At 34.7% G+C, this 22,536-nt stretch overlaps 1 protein-coding gene across 8 annotated transcripts in view; it reads left to right on the forward strand.

Annotated features, from left to right (window-relative positions):
* The window catches only part of PALS2 (protein associated with LIN7 2, MAGUK p55 family member), an 80,681-nt gene that overhangs the window by 27,789 nt on the left and 30,356 nt on the right, over positions 1–22,536 (forward strand). For 6 of the 8 annotated variants that reach the window (XM_037509323.2, XM_037509333.2, XM_037509281.2 and 3 more), the window contains 2 exons: positions 16,117–16,235; positions 22,241–22,393. In XM_037509323.2, the coding sequence (XP_037365220.1) occupies positions 16,119–16,235; positions 22,241–22,393 (270 nt within the window). In that variant the 5' untranslated portion in view covers positions 16,117–16,118. Of the gene's footprint in view, positions 1–1,942; positions 2,104–16,116; positions 16,236–22,240; positions 22,394–22,536 lie in introns of all 8 variants that reach the window. The other 2 variants (XM_037509300.2, XM_037509310.2) reach the window with 1 other exon arrangement.

Consider the following 22,536-nt stretch of genomic DNA (forward strand, 5'->3'; position numbering starts at 1 on the left):
GTAAACACTCATTTTTCCTATTTCTGTATTTTTATTTTCTTGTAGTTAATAATTTTTTGCTTTATTTTCAATATATAGTAATTATCACTATTCAGTTACCCAAACTCTGCTAGCATTTAAAATTATAAGTAGATTTATTTAAATTTCTCAACTTCATTTTCTTGAAGATGCATTCTGGGAACTCTTGACTTTCCCAGTATGGATTCATTTCTTCTCCATATCTGGTACATTCTTGTCACCATATTCCTAGGAATTACCTTTGCTTTTCTCCTGGGTTGTATCTTCTAGTTTCTGTATTCCATATCCGTACTTTCTATACTTTGTTCTTTATTTCATGTTCAGAGGGTAGCATATCTTTTTTTTTATGTGAAAAAGTGTGTGATAGGTTAATTTTGTGAAATCTTACAAGCAAGTCTGAAAATTGTTTTGAACTACCCTCACACTTGATTGAGAATTTGGCAGGGTAAAAACTTTTAGACTGGAAATTTTTTTTTAATTTAAATTTTATTTTTATATTCCCCATACAATTACAACCCCCTTATTTTGACCCCAATCCCTCCTTTCCCCGCCCTCCACCCCCCCCCCATAGAGTGTCTCTGGTCCATAGATGTTTGTTGATTTTGATATTTTCTTTCTTATAATTATTCTTTTTCCTGGTCCCTTATTTAAGTTTTCTAGGTTCCTGCTATGAGTGAGACCATCCGGTATTTTTCTTTTTCTTTCTGGCTTATTTCGCTGAGCATGATCCCTTCCAGCGCCATCCATGTTGCTGCAAATTGCATGTGTTTCTCTTTTTTGAATGCTGAGTAATATTCCATGGTGTATATGTACCACATCTTCTTGATCCAGTCATCTATTTTTGGGCATTTGGGCTGTTTCCAAAGCTTAGCTATTGTAAACAGTGCTGCTATAAACACAGGGGTGCAGGTGCTCTTTGGAATTGATGTTTCTGTGTCCTTTGGGTAAATACCTAGGAGTGGAATCGCTGGATCATATGGAAGCTCTATGTTTAGTAGGTCAAGAAATCTAGACTGGAAATGTTTTTTAAGGCATTTCATCATCTTCTGTCTTATGATGTTGTCACCGAAAAGTTCAAAACCACTTTGGTTCCTAATTCTTGATGTGAGTGATTTTTTTTGTCTTTGTCTCTAGTGTTCTGAAATTTCACTATTATGTGTCTTGGTATGAGTCTATTTTTAATTTAACTTGTTCTGCTCTCAGCGCCCCATTTAGTTCAGCAATTCACAGTTTTCAGTTCTAGAAAATACTAAACTTTTCATTAGTGTTATTTCCCCCTCCATTTTGTTGCTGTTCTTTCCAGAACTACCCTCATTTAGATGCTCTCCATCAGCTTCTCTTAAATTTTTCTGTTTTTCATTTCTCTGCTTTTCATGGTATTCCCTCAAATTTATCTTATGTTATTTCTATTGAAATTTTTATTTCTGCTTTTGTGTTTATATTTTCAAGAGCACTTTTGTTTCCTCTAGAATTTTACTCTCCTACAGCAGTCTTACTCTGTTTTCATGCATACAGCATTATCTTATGTCTCCAAGAATTTTAATGACTAATTTTCTTCACCCTGAATAGTTCCATTATTTCAAGTAGATTTTTTTAACCTGTTTGATTATTTATTTTGATCTATCTTTCATGTTGTAGGCTTTTATCAGCCATCTCATTTCCCAGAGTTATTAGCTCGTTGTTGAGAATGGAGAACTAAAAATATGAAGGCTTCTTAGCCAAGTGACTGGATTGCTTAGGGCATTGATAAATATGTCTTTCCTCTTAGCCTGGTCCAATTCTCTGGAGAAGACTCCTCCACCTGGAAAGTAAAGACCATGCTAAAGGCCTGAATAATTGGAAGGGAGAAGCAGATGGAGGCATTCGTTGTCTTAGTATTCAATAATCACATTTCTCATATAATATCATTGTTCTTTGTTTGGAGGCATGCTTTACTCTCTTCAGAAAATCCTCCACTTTTCAATCCTATGTGTTGGAAGCTGAGGAACAAATATTACCATGCAAAGCATAAGGAGTTGAATTATTATGAAAAATCAAGCAAATAATCAGTAACGCCAACAAAGTTAAAGTACAGAAATGAGAAAAGTAAGTACAGTTTACTAACAGATCAGCTAATGAATACTGACCTGACATTGTCTGAGTCTCCATATTGTATTTCCTTTCACCTTAAGTACCTTACACTGCTAATTTATGAGCCTTTGGAAGACTTTGTGTACATGAAATGATTTTCTATTTTCTCCTCAGCTGATTTAGAGATTGGTCTCTTTGGGTCTGCTAAGTCAATTACTCTATGTTTTATAGCTTCCAGATTCATCTTTTCTCTCATTTGCAAATATATATTTCTCTCATATACAATCATATATTTCTCCCATTTGCAAATAAATGCCTTTAAAAATAAAATTACAAACACATCTTTATTGTATTTTAGAGGGGCTTTAGGTGAGAGCAAAATTAGATGACTTTAATTTATCTTTGTATGGAAATATTGATATTTATCCTTTTGAATGAAAATTTCACTTTGCTTTTGTATTTCTACTAATTTTTCTTTTAAGCTTGGCACTTCATTTTGTCAAATCCTAACATTCCAAAATTTTGGATTATTTTGGGGAAATAGTTTCTGCTAGAAAAGCAATCTTAATTTTTAATATTTAACTATAACTTAGGTGAAAGAATCTGTGATTAAGAGCACCCTTCAGCTTTCTCTTCCGAAAGAAGAGTGTTAGCTCAAAAAGCCACTGCAGCCATCCACATTTTGCTTTAATTTGAATTTTTCTTTAGATTTATTGAGTGTTAACACCAAGAAGTGAATTGGTTTCTTTGAGATACTGCTGCTATTACAAACTCAAGTTAATCCCAGAATGACATTAAATTTTACTTGCTCTGTGCCAGTTGTTGAATATACAGAACTTTGTCTCTTTAATTTGAACTGAAAGCTAGGTAATAAAAAGGAGAGAATAGTTCAGAATGTTAATATACACACAGTTGACTATTTACCAAATGTTTGTTAAGTACTTCTTTTATACTTGGAGCTATAAGAGAAAGCTTTTGTTTTTTGAGAGATTATAACTTAATACAGAAACAGGGAATACATATGACATGCCTAGTGAATGTTGGGAAACCGCTCTTTCCCTTTGTTTTATAAGAGTTCTTATTTAAAAACAATTGGGAAGTAGAAAAAGAAATTATGGATGTGTTCCCATTGGATCTTGGGTTCATTTATTAACTGTTGTCCCTTTCTTGAAATTACATAATGTATAGTGGCATAATTAGAATCTGCATCTATTATTACACTTCCTTCAGCATTTTCTAGCATTGTTTTTTTTAAGATTTTTTATTTATACAAGAACCGGCGTACAGGCCAGATGTGTGGGAGGGGGCGACTCTTCACCAGAGACAGAGTGGGGAACAGAACAGGCAGACTGACTGAAATACAATTACTGAGGGGAGCAGCAGGCGAGACAGGAGAGGTCTGCTTTGCCATGTGGGATTCTCGCTGGCTGGCCAGGATCGAACCCACACCGCAGAGCCTGCGGGCAGCTTCACAGCTCTATGCTCAACCACCTGCGCCACCAGGGAGGCCCATTTCTAACATTCTTGATAATTGCTTTTAACCTTAAAAGATTACTTTAAGCAAAGAAAGCAAGAGAAAAAAGAAGTAATTTGGAAAAAATATATATATATTTAATACTTCCATTTCTTTCCTTTCAAGTTTCAGTAAATACATTTGGTTCAATGGCTATTTACCTTTTGCACTCTAGGAAGATGGAGATAGTGAAATTGAGTGATGAGAACTATCATAATTCATTATTCATCTGTAGCGGCCAACATATCTAGACCTTTATAATGGCAGATAGTTTTTAATGGCCGTTTCTGAACATTAGTATTAATTTTATTTCTCTCATCCATTCTTACAAGCACCTATTTCAGTCTTCTGCTGTTTCTGAAGAAGTCATTAGTAGAAACATAGTTTCTTCCTCTTACTAAAATTTGCAACTGCTTCTAAGTTTCTCAAGGATATTTTTGTTTCCTTTGCTATGTCCAAATGGCATGGCTATAGGAATGATGAGAAATGATTGGTGTTGACCCATAGACATTTGTCTCTGTTCTCCTTCAGGACTAAACTCATAACAAAGTGTGTTGCATAGTGGCAAGTCTAGGACTAGAAACAGCTTTTCTCACACCCGTTACTCTCCATTGACCAAACTAGATTAAAGGAAAAGCAGAGATGAACACTGAAGTGACTAATCTGGATGGGAGGCAGTGAACAACTATCCTAATAATGAAACTAAAATAAGATAGCCTGTATATTTACAATGGTATGTAGGCACTATTCAATGATGGAGGAATTACAAAGAATAAGGGAATGTTAAGACTTGTACCCCTGATACTACTTGATGGCTTTGATTAAATTAGCATGTGTAGGTGTATATTTATATTAGCAGAAAAGTCTGAAAGAACTCTTATGAAACAGGCTCTTAAAGTAAAATATTAAGAAATTCTTCCTCTGTCACTTAGTATAAATTGAAAAGGTTGTCTGTGTTATCACTTCACAATTGTGGTATTGGTGATACTATGTCTAGTGAGGCACAGCTCTTTAGGATGTTCATTGTGGCGTGATTTGAAAAGATGGGAAAAACAAATAGCCTCAATGTTTCTTATCAGGAAAATGGCTAAATAGCCACTTTTCAATGAATAATCTACAAGAGTAAAAATAGTTTGGGTTTTATATGACCTACCATGAAAAATTCTCCAAAACATATTTTTCTGTGGGGGTTAAAAAGTCATAAAAATAGTATTATTTGATGTTTATGTTACTAGTATTCTAGTAGTGGTGGCATGAAGGCCCCTCAGCAAAGAAAGAAAAAAAAACTGGACAAAATTATTGAAAATTAAGGGCCACCGGAAATTGGACAAAGACACTTACAAATTGATCTTCCACAGCTGTTACAGTTTGGTGTAAAAACTGAGTTTGTGACATTCCCGGGCCTTTTCCCAGATAATCGCCCCAGACTTCCCTCCTCAGTAGGTGAGAACTGAAACTTTACCCCCTTGCAGCAAGCTGAGAAAAACAACAGGTTTGCTGCCAAAGAATTAGGAGGTGACTTGATTCAAGGAAGAGAAGAGTGAGAGGGGACACAAAAACCTGTGGTTTTGTTGGTGGAAATGGTCACTTTGGTTGGAAACATCTGGAGAAACCTTGCTGTTTTGCTTGCTCAAGGTTGTGTGTCTGTGAGTAGTGGGCCAGTTGGAAAATCTTAGACAAGAGCGAGCCATAGGTGGGCTCAGATGAACCTCAATGCAGCCCTGATTATTAATTGGGAGGTATTGATACACATGTGGAGCGGGGACCTGAGAGCACCTGGCAAAATGTTCAAACTGAGACTCACTAGAGAACTAGCTGCAATTTGGGATGCATTTCCCTAAGTAGACACAAATCAGTGGTGGATGGTGGAAGTCCTACTGGCTTGAGATGTCTGAGCACAGACTTTGCCCAAATCATTCCCTGACCACTAAGCTGTACAGACAGACCCAACCCCCAGGGAGCCAGGCTAAAGTATAAAAAAGTAAGACTTAAAAAACTGAATAGAGATGTCTTAACTGCTTATCATGGAAGGAAACAGATCTGCAACTTAAGTCCACGTTAGTGACTAAAAAACCCCAACAGCTCTGAAAAAGAAATGAATCCAGAATTACTTTAATATATTCAGAGTTCAACTTTCAACCCAACTTTCAACTTTCAACTTTCCATGAACATGGAAAAAAAAAGAAAAGAAAAACCAAGAAAGTTGTGATTCATCATCAGGAAAAACAGTCAATTTGTAAACCTCAGTGGGCTTGATGTTGGATTTAACAAAGACTTCAAATTTGCTATTTAAATATGTTTAAAGAATAGAAGACACTATGCTAATAACACTCACCACATAGGGAATTTTAATAGAGAAACAAATTAGAAAGGAAGCACCACATAGAAATTTTAGATTTGAAAAGTACAGTAATTGAGATGAAGGATTCATTTTGGATAGGCTCAAATCAGATTTGAGGAGGCAGAGAAAACATAAAAATAAAGTATTAAAGAAGAGAGACAAGGTAGGGGGAAAGATGTAAGGAAGAGTGTTATTTTTATTTTTTAACTTATAGACTCATGGGATGATGTCAGGTATTTCAATATACACCTAATAAGAGTCCCAGATAAAAAAGGAAGGAGCAAAAGAGATAGAAAAAAAAAATAGTTGAAGAAATGCATCAAATCATGCCAAGTTTGGTGGAAAATATAATTTATAAAGAAATAAGATAAAGTAAACACCCTACAACTCTACCACTAAGTGAAGCTATAAAAATCTAGGAATGACCAAATGCAGACTGAAAAATGAATAGTAGCAAGTGGACTGGATAATCAGATGTATAAGTACCATTGAAATAGGGTGAGTTGACCTTTTTTCTTTTTGCTTTGGTAACCCTCAGTGTAGCCCCAGATCCCAAAATGAACATCAGACTGGACAGAAAACTCCAGAAACCTTCTAGTTCTGACTTAGAGAGCAAGATGCTTAGCAAGAGTGCAGGATTTTTCTCTTCTGTGTTCTCTGGCACCCAGCTCCCAGAAAATCATTTGACAAAATCATTTGTTAGGAGCCTAATAAACTTCAAGGAAGGGAACCTTCCTCTTTAATTGCAGTTACTGTATTCCCTGCTTTTTCCTCTCTGTTTTCTCCAGCTGCTCAGGTCATGAGCACAGTTGTAGGAAGTACATGGCAGAGCAGCTTAAAGTTCCAGATTTCTGGCAGGAGAACAAATCAGGAGCAACCAGAGAATCAGAAGTACCAGGCAGATTGCTGAAAGGGAGGAGATCTGGAAAGAGATGCCTTAGGGTGAAGTTGCTTATGTACTCTTGGGCTGTGAGTGTATGGCTCTGGTCCTGACAGCATGCACAGGTGTTGAGAATAGAAATACCAAGAAAGCCCCACCTAAGTCCCAGTGTATTGATAATGTATGTGTGGGACAGATCCAGGTACACAACGTGAAAGTTGTCAACAGTTTAGTAGTTTTTCAAAAGTTAAACTCACTTACCATATTGACCCAACAATCCCCACTCTAGGTATTTAGCCAAGAGAAATGAATACTTAAGTTCACAAACAAAGACACAGATAGACATGGAAGACTGCATTAAAATGTCATTGGTACCTCAGAAGGTCAGAAATGGAGGCCAGAACTCAATGAGTCAGGTTCTTGCTGAAACAAAAAGGTATCAACATTCACCATAACTTTTCCGCAAGATACAAAATCACATAACATTAAAAGCATGCAGTCCAAGATTAATTGGCATATGAAGAACCAGGAAAATCTCAGCTCATGTGGGCGAAAGGTAACCAACAGACACCGGCATAGGTGTGGGCACCCTCTGACAAAGATTTAAAGCAGCAATTATAAATGTGCTACAACAAGTAAGGGTGTCCTCCGGAGTCCTGTAGGCTGACCCCCACTCTACCTCCCAGTCCTCTATCTGAAATTGAAGGAGGGAATAAGTATGTGAGTCCCCAGCCTGTTCTCAGACAGGCTTCTCCTTTGGATTTGTAAACAAAGAGCTGGGAAACCTCACAATAGCTAAATCAAAAGGAGGACTTTACTTTGAAGATGAATATATCAATGCAATTTTTTAGTTGGAAGAACAGAAGTGGTAGGAGTAGGTAGTACCAACCCTAGACATGTTAGGCATTGTGGTAAAGGGAATTTTGGGTTGTCAAAAGTCCTGTGGAACAGTATAGGCATTTGGTGGAGAATAGTCCTGTGCAAAAAGGCATTTTTGCTTCCCAAATGCCAGTTGTTTCCCTTTTTAAGGAACACTGCTGTAGTGTATTCATTCCTAATCAGAGTCCCCTTTTCTCCAGAGGGTTTCACCTTCCTGTAGTGTGTGTATGAAGAACCAGGCTTACCTCAGCCTTGGCTCTCTTTCCTTTTCAGGCCCCAGCATCATTGTCAGGACGACACCTCAGTATGTTTTTGAAAGAAGTCTGTGTTACTTAGGTTCAAAAGTGTGCTCTTGTGTATGTGGCTGCTGAAGTGGCCAGTTACTGATGTGCCCTTCTGGTTTGCCTTCACTTTTCCTCTTTGACTCCTGTCTTGGATTTTCTCTAGGAATGCTTTGGGAAGTACAGCTCACATTTTATTTTAAGACTAAGTATTGATCGTAAACTCATTAGTTTTAGTAGTATAACACTAGTTATTTGCACTGGTGTTTCTCCTAATTTCCGATCTTACCACTTTACCACCCTGATCAAAGAAAGTTAATATTTAACTGCTTTCCTGTACCTCTCACTGTTAATAATGCACTAAGTGGTATTGTTTTTGTGGTATTGTTGTCATGGATTAGCTACCATACCTTGTGAAAAAGATAGTATTGTCTGACTTTGGGAAACTCATTTACCCAGTTTTTCAAGACTAGTTCAGTGATGTTGAGGCATTTAACCACTATGCTTTATCACCTACCTCTTTAATTTCCTTCACAGTGTTCACACTGTGCTTTATGGATGTGTTTACAAGTTTGGTCTTTTCTACTAGATTATTTGGAGGAAAGATAGTGTCTCTGTTCTCGTGACCATGGCATATTCCTCCTGGCCTCTAAGCTCTGGATAGATACTGATTAAATTAGCTGAGTGCATTCAAAGTTTTACTTTTTCCTTTGATTCATTATAGCCAAATTAGAATTTCAAGTACTAGTTTGAGAGCTGAGGTATTGACAGCATATTTTCATTTTCTAGAAAATGATTTTTATTGACTTAACTAAAGTTTTAGATTAACTCTGCTGTCATGGTAAATCAGTTGTGTGATAATAGTTGTGTCATTTTAATCTTTAAGAAACCTGATTTGGTTCAAACCTGGTTTGAACCAAATTAAAATAGATCCTTTTTTCTACATCATTTCTTGGAAATGTATTTTTAAAAGAATTGTGCCACTATATTGCAAACACATTAGATGTACTCTAAGTGACTTTTTGTTACTTCTTTTAAATTATGCTTAAATCTTTGCAATTACACATAGAATGAGATTTTGTTTTTCATTTCCCGGATTCTGCAAATTATGTAACATGGTTCTTGAGAAATAATTGTTATTTTATCTATAACATATAAGATTAGAAATAGTTTTTAACATCGAGAAAACTTAATTTACCTGTCATATTTTCAATGGGGCATTCAGTTTGTTGAATTGAGTGGGAGTGAATATATCACCAAATGTGGTTACAAAAGTACTTTTAATATTAAAATGGTCTTTTGTTCTAATTTTTAGAAATAGTACATTTAATTAGAGTTCTAAAACTGGATAGAAATGCTTTTTTTAAGATTTTATTTATTTTTATTTTCATGTGAAAGAACTGGGGTACAGGCCAGAAGTGCGGAGAGTGAGAGGATTCACCAGAGTCAGAGTGGGGAGCAGAGCAGGCAGACTGACTGAAATACACTGCTGAGGGGAGCAGCGGGCAAGACAGGAGAGGTCTGCTGTGCCATGTGTGTAGCTCCCAGGCCGGGGATTGAGCTTGAGTTGAAGTGGCTGTAGATAGCTTCATAAGTGCTGAGACTTAAGCCCTTGTGCCATCAGAGTCACCCCTGGGTAGAAATGCTTTTGTTAAACAATTCTAGAAAACTTGAAACAGAATATAAGTGGGTAAATATAAATACAAATCATTTTATTAAATCTGTGTTACATATTGAACTATTTCATTGAAAGTCAGAATTATATTTATATGTAAGAAGTGTTACTATAAACATTTGCCATTTAGTAGACTGCGTATTGAAAGATACCACTTCTGTCTTTATGGCTTGTGACACAATTTTTGGAAAATTGATAGCTTTAAGATTACTGCTTTATAAACTACACTGCATTTTGCTGATTCCATGTATTATACAAACATTTCATTCATAATATGTAATTTCAAAACTCCTTAATTTTGAAAACAGAAAATGTTACATTTTTGCTGCTGGAACTTATCAAGAACTTCTGATGTACTAGCCTGTGGGCTTGTTGCTAGGAATACAGTTTTGAATGACACAGATAGGATTTCTGTACTCATCAGATTTAGAGTTTAGAAAGAAAATAGACATTAAACAAATTCCAAAATATTTACTTACAGGTTTATCAGAAGTATGGAATACTATGGAAATTTATGAGAAATTATTATAGTTGGGGCAGTCAGGGACATAGAAATTCTATTTTTGAAGGATGAGTATAAATTTAGGTACACAAAAGTGGTTGTGCATTTGTGATGGTAAGTGTGTTACCTGATGCCTGTCTCGCTTTCCAGTAGCCAATAAAAGGAAGCAGAGTTTAAGGAGGAGGAAAGTAGTTTAATTAGTCAACAAATTGAGGAGGGCAGCAGACTGGCATTTGAAAAAGCACTGTCCTGCTCTTTGGTAGAGGGCAGGGCTGTTCATCTAGAGTTACAAGGGGTTTGAAGGGAGGAAGTGGCAAGAAGTAGCTTGTCTATCCTTGTTGATGCAGGCATCTGGAGATTTTAGGGAGATTTATATTGGTGCCAGTTTGCTTTGCTATCACCTGGTGGTTAGCAATTTTGATGTTCTTTTTCCCTTGGAATGTAAGAAAATAAGGTCTGGTAGGACAGGAAGAGAGACATGTCCTTTTGTGACTGCATTGTTTCTCTTTCAAGTGGGGCAAGATTTTGCATCAGGACAGGGGAAAGATTGGTGTAGTCATAGTTACAAAGAGTGGTGCAGATGGAAGGCTTAAAGTCCATGAAATGTACATTTCAATAATTCCTTTAGAGTGATGGGAGGTTACTCTGGTAGTATGGGCAAGAGATGATGGTGGCTAGGATTCAGGAAGGGGTAATGGAAAGAAATTGTAGCAATCCTCAACTATTTAGGAGTTAGAATTTACTGTTTACTTTGTTCTAAGTTTTTATTCCTAACACTTTCAAACTTTATTTTTGCCCATTTTTTTTTCTTGTTGGCTAGTCCCTTTGTTTTGTGGATCTTTTTTTACCTTTATTAACACTTTGCTGCTGTTTTAATAGTGCTGTTTTAATAATTCTGAAGGGACGAAATATAAGCCTAAGTAGTCAATCTACCATAAGTAACTGAACCCTAGCCATGACATGCCACCATTAGCAAATTAAATCATGCCACCATTAGCTATTCGGTTTGAAGGTTTGTCTGTTGCTGTACAGTCCTCTGCAGAGCCTCTGACTTAGAGTGCTTTTACACTCACTAGCACATGTCCCTTGTTTACATTTATGCTTTTTTCCAAATGTATTGGCTTAGTTTTATATGTTTTCTCTCTTAAGTAAGAATTTTGAAATAACTTTACCAAAATATTCTGTTAGGATTCCTATTAGGATTTATTCCTTTTTAAAAGAATAATTTGAAGAGAGTTGGCATTTTATAGAACTGAATCTTTCCATCACAGAACATGGTTTCTTCACTTACTCATTTTAAATGCCCTTTAGTATAATTTTTAATTTCCTCATATCTGCCCTGAACATTTTAATCTTATCCTTATTCCTCACTTACAGATTTTGTTGCTGTTTGGAATGAAATCTCTCTTTTTCCCCAATGATAATTTCTAATTGGCTGTTACTGTTATTTAGGAAAACTTTTGGTTTTCTATATTGCTTTTATGTCTTGTCACCTAGTTACACTCTTTTATTTTCAATTGATTTCCTTCAGACTTGTAAGTAGTTATTTGTAATTTTTAATGTCATAGCTTACTACTTTGACTTTTTTGTTAAAGTTGATATTTCTCCTAATTAAGGATGACACAGTCTATAGATTCTGATCTAAAATGACTGGTTTCTTTTTATCCTTAGAAAAGTAAGATTTTCCATTAGGATTGGATTTTTAATTTTATTTATTTGAAGCATTGAAATGACATGGGATTTTTTTCTTATTTATATCAAATCACATCACAAATTTCTTAATATTGAGCCATCTTTACATTACCGGGATAAATTGTACTTGATATTAAATTGTTATTTTGAAAATTGTTAACTGGGTTTGCCAGTGTGTTTGAGATATATGCACATGTTTTCATAAGTGAGCTTAGCATATAATTTTCTTTTTTTAATTGAATTTTGAAAGCCACATTGGAGTTAGAAAGCTTTCAAGTCTTTTCTACATTTTGTCTTAAAAACATAAGAGACATTTTCTTGGAGGTTAGATAGAATTGATTCTTAAATAAATCCAAACCCTAATGCCTTTTTTAAGGGTGAATCTTTTAAAAGCTTTTCAGTTTCTTCTATTATGATCTATTTCCATTTTACCTCTTTCTTCTAAACTTTCATACTGACATTTTTTCTAGAAAATCATCTACATGACTACATTTTAAAATAAATATGTTCATTGTATTCTCTTCTTAATCTTCTCTGCTTGCCATTATTTTCTCATCTCATCTAGTGTTACTTGCCTTCTCCTTTATTAATAAGATTAGCTCCACCTATTTTGTCTATTTTGATCTTTTGAAAGAGTAGCTTACTGATCAAAACTATGAAATCTATGGGGTTTTCCATCTGATTGATTTCTACTTTCACTTTTATTTCTTTTTCTTATTTCAGGATTTCCCATTACCTTGTGAATTTTGGTCTTTTATGATCCATGGGCATTTTCTCAAATTTCCTCTCTCATTGTCTTTTTCTAATGGGAGAATTCTTCAGTTTAATCTCCCTGCATATTATAATTTAATGTTAGTTTTCTTTTTTTTTTTTTTAAAGATTTATTTATTTATTCATGAAAGCACTGGGTACAGTCAGAAGCACGGGAGGGTGAGAAAATTCACCAGAGCCAGAGTGGAGAGCAGAACAGGCAGAGTGAGGAAGTACACTGCTGAGGGGAGCAGCGGGAGGCAGGAGAGGTCTGCGTGCCATGTGGGACCCTGGCCTGGAGGCCAGGGATGGAACCGGCACTGCTGAGGCTGCGTGCAGCTTCGCAGCCCAGCGCTCAACTGCTGTGCCACCAGGGGAGGCCCAATGTTAATTTTCTTTTAACTCTCTTCTCTTTTACCCTAATTATCATTTCTTTGGAGGGCATTGCTTCTGTTTATTGATATTTGGTGACTCTCATTCATGTTGCCAGTTTTTTGTAAGTGGTAATTCTTGGTTTGTTCATATTTGTAATTGACTCTATCCTTTAGTAATTAAAGAGGAGTGAAATTTACAGGTAATTTACCTTCTGGTTTTGGGGATTTTGTTTTTTCTTCATGGAATCTCCAAGCAAATTGGTATATATCCCTTTTTCTTCAGCTTCTTTGGAGTCTTGCAAAAACGCCACTACAAAGCTTCCTATTTCAAATATTAAGCTTTTACTAATTAGAATTAGTTACCTTGTAAATTATCCATGTCTGAGTGATTATTTTAGATTTATGTTATAATATTTTACAGGGTTAATTCTCTCATTCTTTGTTGTAATTTTCTCTATTTTCCTGTTTTGTGATAATTTAGTTATAAAGAACTATGTTTTTAATCGTTCATTTTATTAGATAACTAATATATCAATTCAGACCAGTTCATTGGCTAGTTAGAGAAAATCATTCCTCCATGCTGTCCCATAGCATTCCAATAAATGAGGAGAGTGAAATTGTGCTAGCAGTGAAGATATTACCTTTTACTCTTTTTTTGTTTTTATGTCAGAGTATAGAATAAAAGTGCCAGGGGAGCTCCTTGCATGTCAGGGGGGTTATGTTTAATATTTTGACTTAATGGTTTAAGTGGAGCACCAGGGTTAGTTAATCCACCCAGGGCCTCATCCAACCTTGCCACTAATTCCTACTCAGCCATGTATTAAAGGGTAGATATGGACCATACCACTTCCCCTCACCCCAGTTCGCACCTTTAGGATTAATTAGCCTGGAACAGGGCAGGTGAATTGTGATGAGAACCACGGGAGGATTTTTAAGTAAGCTTTGACAGGGACATTAAGAATAACATCAAATTCAACTCCAGAAAAAACTATGACCAAGAGAAAACTAAATCTTATCTGATGTTCTGAAACTGCCATAGGAAAAGGGCAGAGAATGACAAACTTCAGTCTGGGCCTGCTGAACAAGCATACTGCTGTGTGTCTGACTCCATCATCACTGAGAATCCTTCAGGTCCATGATCGAGTCCTTCTCAGTGTGCTAGAATTGTCCTTAAAGCTCTTCAATTCAAGGAAGTACTTAAAATGTTTACTTTTCTGACTGAAAGAGAGGAGGTATGTTACCTGATGGTTTTTGGGTCAAGAGACTGGGTTAGGTCTCTGACTATTAACTGGTGTTGTCACTGAGAACTCCCACTTTATACTTGACTGATGTGGCCAGCTTAATCAGGGCCTTCTGATAGCTCAGGATCTCACTCTAGACACAGATGCCTTCTGGAAATTGGATAAATTGAAAGGGAGGCATACACCGTGGAATAGAGAAAAGAAACAGCAAAAGGAGATAAAAACTATGATCAAGCCAAATAAACTTTAAATTATGATATTAGATGATATAGGTGTCTTGCTTCACTGTGCCTATCCAGTTTTCACTGTACCATTTGTTGAAAGAGTGTTCTTTATTGAATTGTCTTGTCACCCTTGTCAAAAATCAATTGACTCTAAATTTATGGATTTATTTCTAAACTCATTTAGTTATATGTTTATCTTTATGCAATTAATAATTAATACTTTAGCTGGTTTTAGTAAGTTTAAGTGTGGGTCTACAGCTTTGTCCATTTTGAAGATTAATTGGCTATTCTGGGTTCCTTGGACTTCTCATATGAATTTAAGGATCAGTTTTATCAATCTCCGCAAAAACAGCAACAACAAAATGGCAACTGAGATTAGATATAGGATTGCCTTAAATCTGCAGATCTCTTTAGGAAGCATTGCGAGCTTAACTATATATATTAAGTGTTCCAACCCATGAATATGGACTTTTTTTCTATTTATTTAAATCTTATTTTCTTTCAATGAGGTTTTACAGTTGCAGTGTACAAGTCTTGTACTTCTTTTGTTATATTTATTCTTACTTTTTGATACTATTGTAAAAGGAATGGTTTTTTTAAATTTTATTTCCAGATTATTCTTTGGTAACAGAAATACAATTGATTTTTGTTTATTTGAACTTTATATCTTTCAACTTTACTGAACTCACTAGTTTGAGAAGATTTTTTTTTTACATTTTTAAGGATTTTCTATGTACAATATCATGTCATGTGCAAAAAAGAGAGACAGAGTGAGAAAGAAAAGAGTTCTACTTATTCCTTTCCAAACTAGAAACCCTTTATTTTTCCTGCCTACTTACTCTGTCTAGAATCTCTAATACAAATGTTACTAAGGAGTATAAGAGTGAACCTCCTTGTTTTGTTCATAGTCTTATGGAAAAGCATCCAGTCTTTTCACCATTAAAAGGATCTTAGTTGTTGGATTTTCATAGATGCTCATCATTCGGCTGAGGTTATTTCCTTTCAATGTCTAGTGTGCTTAATGTTTTTTATCATAAAAAGATACTGGATTTTGTCAAATACTTTTTCTATGTCTGTTGAGCTGTGGTTTTGGTTTTTGTTTATCAACACAGTATATGTATTATATTGATTTTCATATGTTGATCAACCCCACCCTTGTTTACCTGGATAAATTGCAGTTGGTCATTATATAATCCTTTTCATATATTTGTTGTTTTTCAGGATTTAGTATCACAGTCTTAGAGGAGTTGGGAAGTGTTTCCTTCCTCTTCCATTTTGTTTCGGAAGAGTTTGTGGTATCTTGATTTTAATTTTTTAATTTTCAATAGAATGCATCCATGAAGCCATCTGGTTCTGGGCTTGTGGGAAGTTTTTTGATTACTGTAATTCCTCTCTTTACTGTTAGAATTTTTTATTTTTTGAGTTGTTTTTAAATTTGAAAAATATAAAGTATGATGTTGTAAGTATATATCAGACTGTCTGATAAAGCCCAAAGTGCTCATGAAAATCTGTCAGGGAAAGGCAATTTGAAACTTAAACTATTTAACAATTCAGTTGTTTAAAATGTAATTTTTCAGAACTGTTGTTAGTCTTTTCATTTGCATTATTTTATCATTTTACTCCATAATGGCTTGAAATTTAAGAGTTTTTTTTTAATGTTGCTTTTATCTTAACAGCAATGCAGCAAGTGTTGGATAATCTTACGGAGCTGCCTTCATCTACAGGAGCAGAAGAAATAGACCTAATTTTCCTCAAGGGAATTATGGAGAATCCTATTGTAAAATCACTGGCTAAGGTATATTGTTTTATTCATAAGATTACTAAATTATTCTTAAAATTGTGTTTGTAGAGGTCTTTTCAGATATCACTGTTTTAGAACTTGGGAGATATGCCTTACTTTGGGTTAGTCAGCAAACAATACAGTGCTTATCACAGAATGAAAATCTTACCATATACAAAAATTACAGTACTTTTGCCTTTTCTATGCTGTCTTTTATTTTAATAAAAGATGGAATGCACTTAGTTTTGGCCTAACACAATATTTTAAGGAGATGATAACCGCATAGTAATGTAACAGGTTCTGTGAAAAAGATACTGGTCTTTATCTCTTTTCAGCAACAATAAGGTATTGATTTTCTTCTTTCACATTAAACTGTGTACCTGTTTTTCATTTATATTCTTGATTTCATATGTTTAATACTTTTTAAAAGTTTAGTCAGTCTGTTGTCTTCTAAAAAGTTAGTTTTCAATACAGATTCTTCTTTTTATTCAGAAACTTATTCTAGGGTCAGAAGATTAAAAAAAAAGAAAAGAAAAAGAAAAAACTTTGGCTGCTAAGTGGAAACTAATCTAATTGCAGATCACCCAGCTGGAATTGTTATTTTAGTCATTTTTGACATACTACTCTATAGTTTCCTTGAAATGGTCGTTAGCTGGTTTGATTGTCAGGATAATAACAGATTTACAAAATCAGATGGAAAGTGTTTCCTATGATCTATTGGGTTTTTTTGCAACTTGAATATGTTATGGCTAGGTTTTGATGTATAGTATTCTCTGAGATTCCTGGATCTGTGGCTTAGTGTCTTATCATTGATTTTGGAAAATTCTGTCATTTTTCCCTTTCTCACTTTCCTTCTCATATTTCTATTACGTGAAAACTGTACCTTCTATCATTGTATTAGGTATTCTGTTCCATTTGTTTCATCCCTTTTTCAGTATAGGAAATTTATTTTGCTGTATTTCCAGAATATTTTTCATGTGCATATTGACTATTGTACATATTTGGAGAAATAACTGTTCAAGTCCTTTGTACATTTTTGAATCAGCTTTTTGTAGTTATTGAATGTTAAGAATTCTCTGTTTGGGATATTAATCCCTTGTCAGATATATGATTTTTAATTATATCTCCTATTGTTTTGGTGGCCTTTTTTTATCTTGATACTGTCTTTTGGTGTACCTTTTTTTTTCAGTCTCATCTTTTTTTTTTTAAATTTTATATAACCAAGATGATGTACCATTTTTTAAAAAAAAATTTAATGAAGTCCCAACTTGCCTAATTAGTCTGGCCAGTCCCTTCAATGCTATGCTAAAAATAGCGATAGGCGTAGCATTCCTGTCTTGTTCCTAATCTTAGAAAAAAAGCCTTTAGTTTTTCACAGTTGAGTATGATGTTAGCTGTGGTTTGTCATCTATAGCCTTATGTTTAGGTATGATGCTTACCCATCTTACTGCATTTTCCTTTTTCATAAATCAATGTTGAATCTTACCAAGTGCTTTTTTCACACTTACTCATATAGTCATATGATTTTAATCCTTCATTTTGTTGTGATGTATCACAGTGCTACATTTGTATATTGTAAACTACTCTTGTATCCCTGAAATAAATCACACTTGATTATGGTGAATAATCTTTAATATATTGTTGAATTTGGTTTGCTAATAGTTGTTGAGGATTTTTGTGTGTATATCTCACGGAGATATTGATCTCCAATTTTCTTTTTGCGTGATAAATATATTTTTATATAATATATGCAGAAGCCAAATAGAAATTGCGGTCTCTATTCTTTCTGTCTCATTTCTCACTGCTAAAATTCTTCTTGTACCTATTTGTGGACTGTTGGTGTTTGTTATTTTAAGATCTCTAGAATGAAAGATGTGGTTTACTTGTGACCAAGCTGAACTTATTTCCCATTTATGTGACATTTTCAAAAAATATTTAGTGAGCTACTACTATTTATTTAGCAGTGTTCTAAGATGATAGAAACAAAGTTTGTGATATTTTTGTCCTTGATTTTTAGGGGAGAAAAGGTGAAGTCACTCATCATCATCAGAATATTATCATCGTGGTATAGCTTAGATAGGGAATTTGACGGTATAGTACTGCTAACACTACTAGATAATAATATTTGTCACTTTTGATATAGATCACACTTTCGTTTAATTTTTATTTATTTATTTATTTTGGTTTGCAAACATGATTAGCATGGTTGGTGAAAAAAACAGAAGTTCTGAAAAAAAAATTTTCTCTGCAGTTCATTTTTGTAAGTTTCAGCAGTAAGTAGGATTCTCAGAACTGAACATACAAGAAAGGCTAGGCCATACTTGTATCACTTCCAAGTCATCTACACAGCCAATCATGATACATTATTCCAAACACTTGGTGGCTGGTGTGATGTATTTTACTGACTTATGTAAGCTTTCTAATAATACTTTTTAAAGGAAACAAGACTCTTTTTTTTTCAAATAGCATATGATTCATCTGTCCCTTTGGATAGTTGTCAGTTTTTCCTTTGTCTTTTATTTTTGGTTTTATTAATTAAATTCAAGTTGTACTTGCCTCTTGAAAGTTAGTAAATAAATTTTATGTTTGGTGAATAGAGATTCCAATTTTTTCATAATACCTAGTGCTTACACAGCTATGTGCTAACAAATACGGACCTGTACTTGCTTTCTTAGGAAAAGTAAATTGGTCTTTGTTGAACCCAACTATTTTGAAATTGTTTTTTCATGTTCATTTAATTATAGCTGCAATTTCATTAGAAAAGCACACCACTTTGAGATTTCTGTGTTTTATGGTAAAATTCTTTCTGATCAGCAGGACAGTCTGTGAGAGTGATGGGAAAAAAAATTCATATTTTTTTTGTTTAATATAATAGTGCCCTCCTACTTGGCTGCTTCTCTCTTACCATTAGTCTTTCCTTTCCCACCGGTTTATACCCGGTTTGGCAATTATACAGTAAAGGAACATAGAAAAGGAAGGAAACTATTATATAGAGTTTTCAAGGCATTATTTCTTTTCCCTTACTTGTCCCAATGTCTTAAACCAAAGTCCACCAATGTGTAAAGTTTTTTTTAAATGTATCCTAATTGTGATATATAGGAATATGTTGACATAGTACCTGAAAATAGTAAAGCAATCATTATCTCTTTTCTGGAGATATGGGTGATCTTTATAATCATCATTTTAGAGCAAAGGGTGGTATAAGAGTATAGATAGTATTTGGAATCTTAGGCCTATAAATATCTGTGGGGATAGTTGTGGTGGAATGGAATTAACATGACTGGACTAGAAAAGTCACAGACACAGTAAGAAGCAAAAATTTAACTAGCAGTCATAACTTATCTTACATGTTTAACTGAGAATACTGCATCATGTATTAGATGAAACGTTTAACTGCAAGATGATAGGGTGACTGTTTAGTGATAGTTGAAGAAGCTTTAAGACTTCAAGCCTTTATATTGTAACACCTGACTTGCCACTACCAGTAGTGTGAACTCAAGTAATTCACTGTTTCATTTTGCATCATTGTCTGTAAAGTGAAGATGAGACTAAAATGCCTGTGTGAATACAGACACACATTCTCTCTTACACTGAACTGAGAATATAGTCCTTAACTCAATGTTAAGTTGCTTTCCTTTTTTATCTTAATCTTTCTTACACTACCAAAAGAGCATTAGAGTATTGCAAAGTTAACCATGCTAAATATTCACTGTTGGCAAATATTTGTATTGAAACAGTAATTCTAGTTTGTTTTATAGAAGTTAGTTATGTACTTTATTTTAGTTTTTTCCAGGGATGATCATCATTTCATGATACAAATTGAGTGTCCTTACTAGTTGATCTTTGTCACGTTTTTTTAATACTTTCAGAAAATTACAAATTTACCCATTCTCATTTTTCATGATAATTTCATGTTTCCTTAATTTTTTCCTTATCTAAGTCTAATAGAAATTCCTTTATCTTTTTAATCTATCTGACTTTTAACTTTTATCTTTGTTTTATAACAGTTGTATTCTTTATCAGTTTATGTGACTTAAATTACTTTTCCTTTTTCTTTAAAATGTTGCTTAACATATAACCTATTTTTCAACTTAAAAACTAATTTCACTCTTGTGAATCACCTAGAAAAAGCTACAATTAAACAAAACATATTTTTTTTTTAAATTACAATAAATATTCAAACTCTGAAGGACCCCACTCTGTGGTAGAAATAACATCTAAAGTATAGATATTGGGACTTCCCTGGTGGCGCAAGGGGTTTCAGCACCTCACTATGAAGCAATCCTCAGCCTCTGCAGCATGAGTTCGATCCCCAGCTGGCCAGAGAGCAACCCACATGGCGCAGTAGACCTCTCCTGACTCGCCCTCTTCTCCCCTCAGCAGTATACCTCGGTCAATCTGCCCGTCTTGTTCCCCACTGTCTCTGGTGAATCCTCTCATCCCCCGCATCTCTGGCCTGTGCCCCAGCTCTTGAATGCATAAACAAATAAATCTTTTTTTAAAAAATAAAGTATAGGTATCAGTTAAAGTTTGATACTGTTGCCACTTAAAATTTGGATTTTCTGGGCCTCCCCTGGCGACGCAGGCGGTTGAGCACGGCCCTGTGAAGCTGTCCGCAGCCTCTGCAGTGCAGATTTGATCCCGGCCGGCCGGCAAGAATCCCACATGGCACAGCAGACCTCTCCTATCTTGCCCGCTGCTCCCCTCAGCAGTGTATTTCAGTCAGTCTGCCTGTTCTGTTCCCCGCTCTGTCTCTGGTGAATCCTCTCACCCTCTCGCACGTCTGGCCTGTATCCTGGTTCTTGTATGCATGAATAAAATGAATCTTTAAAAAACAAAAAAGAAATTTGGATTTTCTAATCACTTACAGAACTGAATCTTCAAAATATTGTGTAAACTAAGTCATCTTATATCGTTTTATTTATAAATTAAATCTTAATTATATTTTACCTGTCTTCAAAAACTAGACACCAACCATTAATCAGAAAACAAGGGGCCTCCCGGGTGGCCTAGGGTTAGTTAAGTCTCAGCACTATCACCGTCAGGACCTGACTTCAATTCCCAGCCATGGAGCTAACCCACATATGGTGCAGCAGACCTCTCCGGTCTTGTCTGCTGTTCCCCTTAGCAGTGTATCTTAGTAAATCCACCTGTTCTCCCCATTCTGTCTCTGGTGAATCCTCTCACTCCCCCTCCAGCCCCTACCTCTGGGCTACAAAAAGAAAGAAAAGAACACCAAACATAGAACCTGCTTAGAGTTTATTCTCAGGTTGAATTTAAAACTACTTTACTCCTACTATTAAGGATAATTAAGGGCACTTATTTTCTGTGACAGTGTGACTGATGCATGGTACCTTTTCCATGAGAAATTGTGAGATCTGAATAAACAAAACCTCTTAAGATATAGAAACATGAGGAGAGCATGTTTATTTACAGCCCAGTTCAAGGACTACTTTCTCTGAATTGACCATTTGTGCTGATTTTTCCAAATTTGAAAATAGTAACTTTTGGTTTCTGAAATTCCCAAAGTGATATTTGTTATATTTTTAATGATAATGAATATAATGATTGGGTTTCTATTTTCATTTTACTTATCAGTTTTCAGATAGAATTGACACACAGCACTATTTAAGTTTAAGGTACAGCATAATAGGTTGACTAACATATTATGAAATGATTTTTTGATCAATTATTTTAACAATGCATTTAAATATCATCTAGAGTTTGAGCCTATACTAGAAAGTCACTAGGAAATTCTATTGGGTAGTGAATATAATGTTTTTTAATTGTAATGTCCTATTTAGTTTTTTAATAGCTTTGTTATAAAAATGAGTTTTACATGATTTTTAGGCTAGGAAGGGGCCAATTTATTATATTGTATGATATATTTATTATAAAATCAGTATGTTTCCTTTGATTAAAATAAAATTTGGTTTCAATGAATGGTACCTTAGACTTTCTTTATGAAAAAGAAACAATACCACACAATAAATGTTAATATTTATTAATATAATTTTCAGGCTCATGAGCGACTAGAAGATTCAAAATTAGAAGCTGTTAGTGACAATAACTTGGAATTAGTCAATGAAATTCTTGAAGATATCACTCCTCTAATGAATGTGGATGAAAATGTAGCAGAATTGGTTGGTATCCTCAAGGAGCCTCACTTCCAGGTAAGCTTACCCTATCACTCTTTCCCCCATATCCCCTGTATACCCAAAGTCTCCTCTTTTTTGTAATTAAGGCCCAGTTTAAGGTGATTTGAATTTTTTTAATTGTATTTTTTTTATTGCAATAACATTTATTTACAACACTG

The sequence above is a fragment of the Talpa occidentalis genome, unplaced genomic scaffold (genome assembly GCF_014898055.3).
Source record: "Talpa occidentalis isolate TD23 unplaced genomic scaffold, MPIMG_talOcc4v2.1, whole genome shotgun sequence".
NCBI lineage: Eukaryota > Metazoa > Chordata > Mammalia > Eulipotyphla > Talpidae > Talpa > Talpa occidentalis.